This window comes from Raphanus sativus, chromosome 6, assembly GCF_000801105.2.
Source record: "Raphanus sativus cultivar WK10039 chromosome 6, ASM80110v3, whole genome shotgun sequence".
Classification (NCBI taxonomy): domain Eukaryota; kingdom Viridiplantae; phylum Streptophyta; class Magnoliopsida; order Brassicales; family Brassicaceae; genus Raphanus; species Raphanus sativus.
In genome coordinates this window covers 23514425-23523638 of record NC_079516.1, presented here as the reverse complement: position 1 = coordinate 23523638, position 9214 = coordinate 23514425, and the positions used below count along the sequence as shown (strand labels likewise).

At 39.4% G+C, this 9214-nt stretch overlaps 2 protein-coding genes across 3 annotated transcripts in view; one reads left to right on the top strand and one right to left on the bottom strand.

The window, feature by feature from the left end:
• Positions 1-4309: 4309 nt before the first annotated feature.
• On the bottom strand, positions 4310-7478 carry LOC108820155 (uncharacterized). Of its 2 annotated transcripts, XM_056989173.1 has the most exons (3): positions 6797-7478; positions 5316-6175; positions 4310-5231 (listed from the first exon to the last, which is right to left on the bottom strand). In XM_056989173.1, exons 2-3 carry the CDS (start codon positions 6171-6173, stop codon positions 4893-4895), a joined length of 1197 nt encoding a protein of 398 aa, XP_056845153.1. In that variant the 5' UTR covers positions 6174-6175; positions 6797-7478; the 3' UTR covers positions 4310-4892. The 2 variants fall into 2 exon arrangements, with proteins under 2 accessions (XP_056845153.1, XP_018448633.2); XM_018593131.2 differs by lacking the exon at positions 6797-7478 and having other exon boundaries at positions 5316-6199.
• A 36-nt stretch (positions 7479-7514) lies between these two features.
• LOC108821540 (uncharacterized) overlaps positions 7515-9214 on the top strand; it is a 3762-nt gene continuing 2062 nt past the window's right edge. Inside the window, exon 1 of the mRNA XM_056987093.1 lies at positions 7515-9179. Within this exon, the coding sequence (XP_056843073.1) occupies positions 7636-9179 (1544 nt within the window). The 5' untranslated portion in view covers positions 7515-7635. The remainder of the gene's footprint in view (positions 9180-9214) is intronic.

Here is a 9214-nt window from a genome sequence, read left to right as displayed (position 1 = left end):
TCGGCTGCAGCTCATCAACACTGTAATCGTCAGCATTACAAATTTTTGGTGTTCAGTGTTCCGTCTCGCGACGAGATGTCTTGAAACTATTGAGAGCATGTGCAGCGCTTTTCTCTGGTCTGGATCGCCAAACTCCACCGCCAGAGCTAAAGTGGCATGGGAAGATGTATGTAAACCAAAGAAGGAGGGGGGACTGGGAATACGATGTATGGCTGACTCGTCTCGGGTTTTTTCTTTAAGTCTGATATGGAGATTGCTTACCAACTCAGGTTCTCTATGGGTTGCTTGGACCCGAAGAAACCTCTTGCGGAATCAATGTTTCTGGGATGTAAGTGATAAATCGTCGGGATCATGGATATGGCGCAAGCTCCTCAAGCTTCGGCAACAGGCTGCGACATTTCTGCGTTCTGAAATTCATAACGGTAAAGATACTCTCTTCTGGTTTGACAATTGGCTGGATATGGGCAAGTTGATTGATATTGCAGGAGCTTCTGGTACTCAAGTCATGGGCATTCAACGCTATGCAACGGTAGCGTCTGTCGCCTTGTCTGGTAAGTGGAACTTAAGGCGATGTCGTAGTAGTCACCTACGGGCGATGATTACTCGTATCAACTCAGTACCACCGCCAGTAGAGGAGGCAGGCAGCGACTGTTTGCTCTGGCGTCATGGGGAAAATGACTACAAATGTTGGTTCTCATCGAAGAACACTTGGAATCAAGTAAGAAGACAAGGCATTACAGTGGAATGGAGCAAGCTGATCTGGTTCTCACAAGCTGTTCCCCGCTATTCTTTTATCGCGTGGCTGGCCCTCCGTAACAGACTCTCGACTGGTGATCGTACTCAAGTGTGGGGCGAGTATCAGCCATGTCGATTATGTGGTGAGCCTAACGAGTCATGCGCCCACCTCTTCTTCGCATGTCCATATTCATACACGATTTGGACAGAGCTCACAGGAACTCTTCTACCTTGGCCAAGCCCAGACTGGAGCATCACGGTTACAACACTGTTGTCGCCTCGCAGGTCTGCCATTGATTCATGTCTTCTTCGACTTTCCTTCCAAGCTGCAATTCACAGTATATGGAGGGAACGGAACAGCAGAAAGCACACGGGTACTTACCGTACAGCTCAGCAACTCACGAAATTTATGGACAAGACAATTCGCAACCGCATCTCCTCTCTCCGTTCTAGAAACGCAGAGACCTGCAGTAGCATGATGATTCGCTGGATGGGTAGAAATGGCTAACCTGTTGTTTCTCTTTATACGATGATGTTGTTCTCAGTCTTTTCGAACTCCTTCGTATTGTAAACTTTTTTTTTCTTTGTTGATAAATAAATTTAACATTTCAACAAAAAAAATATATATTTTTGAATTTCAATAAATTGATTTTTTAAGAAAAAAATTGATAAAAGATTAGAAAAGTTCAAGTTTGAAAATATATAATTTCAAATTATTAAAAAATATTTTATTTTTATTATCTATAAATCAAGGAGTAGAAAGACCCTTTGATTATTTAGTTTGTTTGGATGATGAGAGGGAAGAAGAAGATGAAAATATATTCTTTTTAAATATTCATTATGTATAATAAAAGCCAATAGAGAACACAATCACTTAATTGCGTTTGGCACAGTGGCTAATGGGTCCATTGTTACCCTGGTCAGACCTGAGTTCGAGTCTCCCATACCTCATTTTCGAAATTTTGTTTTTAATAGTTAATAATTAATTAGAAATATAAAAAGCCACGTAATCAATATATAACGGACAGCTCAGATTCCGTCATGATTGACTAACAGATAATTGGTCAATGTATATTAAAGCCGAATTGTGTTAGTTGATGTATGAAATTTGAATATTTTATGTGTTGATGTATGTTTTGGCACAGGATCCGTGTTGATGTATTGATCGGAACTGCAACCCTCTGTTGATGTATAAATTGGCCGATTTCCCAACATGCAGTAGTGTCTGATTTGGTCGGCTTGGTGTAGTTTAGTTTATTAGAAATATACTCATATAACTTCAGATGAGCTGCTTCCACAAGGTTGTCCAAAAAAAAAAAAGCTGCTTCCACCGCCATGATTATATATTGTATTAATTAAAGAAAAAATTGCCAAAAGAGAACATAAAAACAACTACATTGTCCCTTTGCCATAAATCACTTTTTGATCTGTTTTGTACTTAGATACCCCTGAATAACTTTAAAAAATCATATCAATTATTTTAAGAGTCAGAAAAATATGGAAAAATAATCAAACTGTATATAAACAAGTAACTATCATATGAAAAATAATTTTATAGACTAAATATTATTATATCAAAATATCATACTTAGATCTACGGACAGAAGAAAACTTAATCTACCAACTACGGGCCGTAGATAGTATATTCATTAAATAACTTAGTTATCTACATCTGGTAGAACAATTATATCTACCATTGTACATATCTCTACCATCGTAGAAACAATCAGCTGCCAGTAAATACATTTCTACCATGGTAGATTTATTCAGCTTCCATCTTATTTCTGGATTTCAGTTGATTTCATTAACTACGTTTTCTAATATATCTACTGATGTATGCCTGGCATTTTCTACCAAAGTACTTTACTCTACCGTGGGCGCGTTATGCAAACTACTGTTTTATCTACTTTCTACGGCAGTAGAAGGTATATTCTACCAAGTGCGAAATGTATATTTTCCTAAAATCTCTCTAAAATCTGTTGAGAATATATTTTAAATAAATATTTTCCTTATTTATCTTGTTTCCTAAGTTAGTTTTTTAAAAAAAAACGTGTTCTCTTCTTCATCCTCATCGATCTCTTTTTTTTCTTTAGAAACCATCAAAATTTTCTGAATTTCTTGTTGAAGAAGATGCATATTTATGCTTCTTGTGGGATGTGGAAGTTTGATCCCCAAAAAGGGTGGGGATTTGATGTTGATATGAAAAAACGAGGCAGAGTACTGGTTTTGGAATTGACAAGTTCCTTTGAAGATCTAAGGCTTATGGTTTTCAAGGATTTTGGAATAGACGAAAACGATGTCGAGCTTGAGTTAAGCTACCTACCTATGGAGTTAATCGGCACCATCGACTGTCCCCCAGTTATCATTGAGAATGATAGACAAGTCAAAAATTTTCTTACATATGTACGTGGAAAACCTTCGACAAGGTTGTGTGTGTCTACTTCGCTTATGTATGGGAACAACGACAGCTTTGGCGTTGATAAGGAGGAATCTAACTCGCCATTCAGAGAGGTCGGTGAAGCTTCATCGGTTTCAGCTAGAGATGAATTAAAATGATAAGGAGGAATCTAATACAAGATCAGTTGCATAACAATAACAGTAGTGTATGAATTAAAATGATAAACCGAAAAATATCAAAGACATCATGAACTCAATCGAGGTCAACAACTTTCCCAGGAGCACGCTTTGGAGGCTTAAATGTGGACATCCGAAACTGTAAGACCTCATCATTTGCTGCTTCCCAAAGATCATACACTATCTTGTGTCGGGCTTCTTGGATGTTCTCATCATTCACCAAAGAGAGATCCAAGCCTAGTAGATGGCATTCTATAAACTTCAACGAGTAAGCACCACAATCATTACCACTCATGTTTACGCATCTCATCGGGACATATGAAACAGTATACTGTTTAACATTGAAATCTTTCTTCTTATCTGAAGACTGGACAGCCTTGACGATTCGTGGAATGAGGACGGCGAATGCTTCCACGGCCTTGGTGTTCTTCTTACCCCCACAATCGAAGATATCTATTGTCCGGTTCACAAGATTGACGCATATAGAGATCCAGTGGGCTTGGTTAATACAAATAGGGATGTAGAGACGATCGATATCAACGTACCATACTGATCCCCTGCTTCCATGATATGGAAGGTCGCCTCTTCCATACTCTAGAAAACTCTCGTCGAGTTTGTACCCTCTCCTGTTTCCGTCAAACTTGCCGTAGGCCGTGATGATCTGATTACTAAACATGCAGTTCAAAAAAGCAACTCGGTCTGGCTTCCATCGACGCAATGAGGTTCTTTCCCGAAACAAATACATCATGGCGTCCATGTCCTGAAAAAGAGAAAACAATTTTTTTAAGAATGAGAAGCAACCACACAATTCATTGTACAAAATAAATGAGCTAAACTCACATGGTTCTTCAACCATTGATTAGGGCCCATTATACGCGAAACTAACTCTGCATCAAATTTAGATGGCCCAATCTGAAGTACTCTGTAAAGAGAAAGCATTGGTATAAGAGGTAGATTTGAGAAAACGAAGTCAAACAATAGAAATATTACTTACGTGGGATTCATGGTCCATTCCATTAGTTTGGCCCATTTGTCTTCTGGAACAAACACCAATTCGTAGTCGCTGTCTTTGCAACGGACTTCTGGATCATCAATATCACTCAAGAATGATCGCTTCGAGATCTCTGGCCGGAAAGAAGTCATAGGCGTAGTGAAAGCACAAGGTTCTTCGAACTGCTTATCTTGAGATGGATCAAAACCATCAACATTTGACTCTTGGGTAAGGTTGCCCATCATCTTCTGTAAATGCTCTTGGGTCCCTAAATTGGCATCTAAGGTGCCAAATAAGCTGCCAAACACATCAGACAAGTCTGTATCCTGGTTATAAAACACAAAACATGACATTAATAATTTTAAAACATATATATTACACCACAAAATACAATAATATTACACACATGATCCAAAACATCATCCTTACATCAATATTGCACACAGCAAAGACAACATCATCCTTACAAATATATTACAAACCGCAAGAACATCAACCGAGGACATGAAAAAAGAAGAGCAACCGAGCACATGAAAAAAAGAGCAACCGCAGACATGATTCAAAGAAGAGTAACCGAAGACATGAAAAAGCTCTACTTCTTGTTTACCTTTGTCTGAGACCTTGTCTTCGCAGCATTTGCAGGACCACCACTGCGAGAAGGAGCAGAAGCTCGACTGCCAGAAGGACCAGTAGCTCGAGTACGAGAAGGAGCAGATGCTCGACTGCCAGAAGGAGCTTCATCAGAACTGTCCACAAATGGCTCTACAGTTTCCTTGAAACCCCACTCATGCTTACTCCAATCATATTTCTTTTCGATCATCTCCATCACCAGATCGACTCTTTCATCCTTCATCTCAGAAGCTCGTTTAAACTCCTCACCTAAAACGACATTGTAACTTCCAGTGGAAGATAAATATGGAAACACATCTCCCTACAAAACATAAAAAAAATTAACAAAGATTAGCACAAACATTAAGAAACTATAAATCAAATCAGATATATTTAAAGAACTTACAGTGGATCCAAAAGTAGACTCTAAGCTAGTAATATCATCATAGGAAACCTTGGCAGAGCCTTTCCAATTCCTGCATCTCATGCTAGTCACGCCTTGTTGGAGTTTCTGACCCAAAAGCGACCCAATGTCTGGAATAGCCTCCATCAACCAAATCTGAAATGCATAAGAGAACCCATCTAAAACATAGCTGTTCTGAGTCTTCACTTTATCCCTAGCTTCGATAATAGAAGTCACCAGCATATCAAAGGAGTGAAGACCCCATGGATATTTCCTCATCTTCTCGAAATCCATCACCAGCTTGATGTACTTGTGTGGGATGGCAACCCTCTCATTCTTCGCCATAATTATACCACAGATCACACACAAATACACCATCCTCAGCCTATCTACACGAGACCATGTATTACAATTCTTCAGATGCACCTTCCTGATTTCCTCTAAGGAAATTTTTCCTTTTCTCCTTAGCAACTTTGCCCAAAACCCTTTATCATATTTCCAATTATCAATATCCAAGTCAGGCTCGTCGTCTTCATACTTCAGACCAGTGATCGCATAGAACTCTTGCATTGAAAATCTGAGAGGCCTTCTAGCATAATGGAACCACAGCTCATGAAGATTCGAGGTCAGAAGCTGCTTACAAACAAACGTGTGGATCACTCTCCCCGAATACTGAAGCTGGTGAACATAAATGTCCATAACCTGAGCAAATAGCGGATCAGCCAACACATCCTTATAGTCGGCTTGAATGTACTTCTCCACCTCCTTAAGTATGGATGTTCGACAAGTGTTGTTAATCTTCTCCACTTGTGTTTCACTTCCCTCTTTGAATAGACACTGAGGCAACGGATCCAACATCATACCTGTGAACAATGAAACAAATACAATCACCACAGGCTCAATTCATGCTAGAATAATTCATCACTCTGACATCTTAGTCAAAACAAAACAAAGATAAGTGTTCAAAAACGAGACCAAATACCATTCATATATCATTCTCACTAAACAAAACAACACGATTGTATAGCAGTGAGATAACAACTCAACTCGGTAACCACAAAAACCACTCAAATCAAATAGAAAAACAAAGGCAAAACATCTTTATAAGCCTTACACCAAACATGAAACATAAACTAAATAGTTTACAAGCTTTTCAGATGTTAAACCGAAGCAAAATGCCCTCTCCATTTACATCAATGTCACAAAAAGACACAACATAAACTGTATATAAGTCATGAGACCAACTCGTTGACCACAAAATAATCAAAGTAAGCTACTTTCATATCCTAGATAGCTAAATCATTCATACAAACAAAATAACGAAACCTATTACACTCAAATCGTGATTAAGAACACTGAAGTGAAAGAGAGAAAGACATGCAACGAATCCCAAGTCCTAGACCAAACCCGAAAATCGCTTATAATAAGACATGAGTGAGAAATCAAAATCACGAGGAAGAAGCTAGAGAGTTCCGACGAGTTACCTGAGAGCAAGACCGCGAAGTGGGTTTGGTGTAGGAGAGCGTTGGTTTATGAAGAAAACCACCGCGGAGTCGAAGAGGGGAGAACGAACACCGGAGCCGGCGAAGAGAAGCAGCGTCGAGATGTATAGCTCCTAATTTGTCTCCGATTTGCTCTCTAGAGTAGAACGAAGGAGAGAGATTTTTTAGGGTTCTAAGGAACTCAATTTGGGGGAAAATAGAGTCGATCCCGACAAACCCCTTCTCTTATCTGTTTTTTTTTTTAAACCAATTAATTAATGATTTTATTAATCAATTACGAAAAATATTAAAAATATATAATTATGTTTATAATAGGGGGTTAATGGGGATTATACAAAAAATTATGGTATTGGGACAACTTTATGTTCAATATATGGTATAGAGACAATGTAGTAGATTATTTGTTCCATATTTCCAATTTTCCCATAATTAAATGCTCCAACTTCCAATGATCTGACTATCATTGACATTTGCCTTCGGGAATCACGAGATCTCAAGCCGTGAGGAACCTCAATGATAAAAGAATCATTTCATATGCATTTGGCCTTGTTTACTTTTCAGAGCAAACTCAGCCCCGTTAACGAAAAAAAAAAACAAAATTTGAAAGAAATTGACACAAAGAGAGGAGAAGAGATTTTTGGCTTTTGGAAGTTGAAAAATTCAAAATGGAAAAACTAGAGGGTATCATCAATTCACGAGCATCCTTTGTTATTCTGTACTCGATTTGTTTCCACTAGGTGTAGCGGGTGTAGTTTTGAACTTCAGTGATCTATCGTTGACTTTTGCCATCGTGAAATACACGAGATCTCACGTCGTGAATCATGGGATCTATCAACGGGGAAAAAAATAATTATATGTGCTCTGGCCTTAAAATATTGCGAAAGCAAAACTCATTAAGAAAAAAAAAATCAGAAGAAAGATTAACACAAGAGAAGAGAAGAGGTTTGGGTTTTGGGAATTGTAAACATCCAAAAATGGGGAAACAAGAGGTATCATCATCAATTCACGAGCATCCTTTGTTACCCTTTACTCGATTTGTTGTAGGTAGTTGTAAACAGTGTGGGTCACGTGAATACATTTACGGAGGGTATTGTTGCAATGAGTTGGGATGTGAACATGTTGTGTTTCACAAAGAGTGTGGTGATCCCTTGCTAGAAATCAACCACTCTTCCCATCCCGACCATCCTCTCAAATTGTTCATCTGTGATGATAAGGGGTTTTCATGCAGTTTATGCGGGGAACCTCAATCCCGTTTTGGATATTCTTGTTCAATCTGTGATTTCAAGTTGGGTCTCGACTGTGCAAGGCGAGAAGCCCCACTTCATATTCTTGAGAAGCCCAGCGTACACGAGCATCCACTTGAACTCTGCCATTCTTCAAAGGTTGTTGCTGACTACACGTCCGCGAGATTTTGCCAAGTGTGCCATTGTCTATGCACTTACAATTGGTATATGTGTGTTCAGTGCAAATTGTCCTTTCATTTACATTGTGCCACTTTCCGTCCAGAGGCGTACCACACTTCCCATCCCAAACACTCACTCAAATTCTTTGCGCCTGAAGAAGCACCTACTTATGCTGACAAGGAATGCATACTTTGCAGAAATAGATTATATGGAGGAGTTCACCACTGTGATGTTTGCAACTTCAGCATATGCGGAGACTGCATGAAAAACCCACCACCACTCGGTGTTGTAAGTCTAACGACACATGAGCATCAACTCCATCTTGTTCCTAGACACATCGAATTCACTTGCAATGCTTGTGGGACGACTGGTGACCGAAGCCCTTATTTCTGTCTTCAATGCAATTTCATGATTCATCGAGAATGTATCGATCTACCACGCGTCATAAACATCAACCGCCACGATCACCGCGTCTCTTACACTCGTCGCCTTGGTCATGGAGAGTGGAAATGCAGAGTTTGCCGTAAGAAAGTGGATGGGTTCTATGGAGTGTATACTTGCGCCAAATGTCCTACTTTTGCTGGTCATGCACGATGTGCAACGAGGGAAGATGTGTGGGACATGGTAGAGCTGGAAGGGACACCGGAAGAAGAGGAAATTGTGCCTTTCGAGGTGATTGATGATAACACGATAAGACATTTCAGCCATGATCATAACTTACGAATCAACAAGGATGGTGAGATCCTACAAGAAAACATCCTTTGTGAAGCGTGCACATTCCAGATTTGTTCAGAACCATTCTTCCGTTGTCAGCAATGCAGTTTCATTCTCCACACAAAATGCGCTAACCTACCTCGAAAGAAACGGCATGTCTGCAGCAATTTTCCTTTTATGCTACAAACAAATACAGACGCCAAAACTTCTCAATGTATACGTTGCTATAATCATTTCAGCGGTTTCAGGTACGTTAATCGTTACACATGTATAGATGTACGAT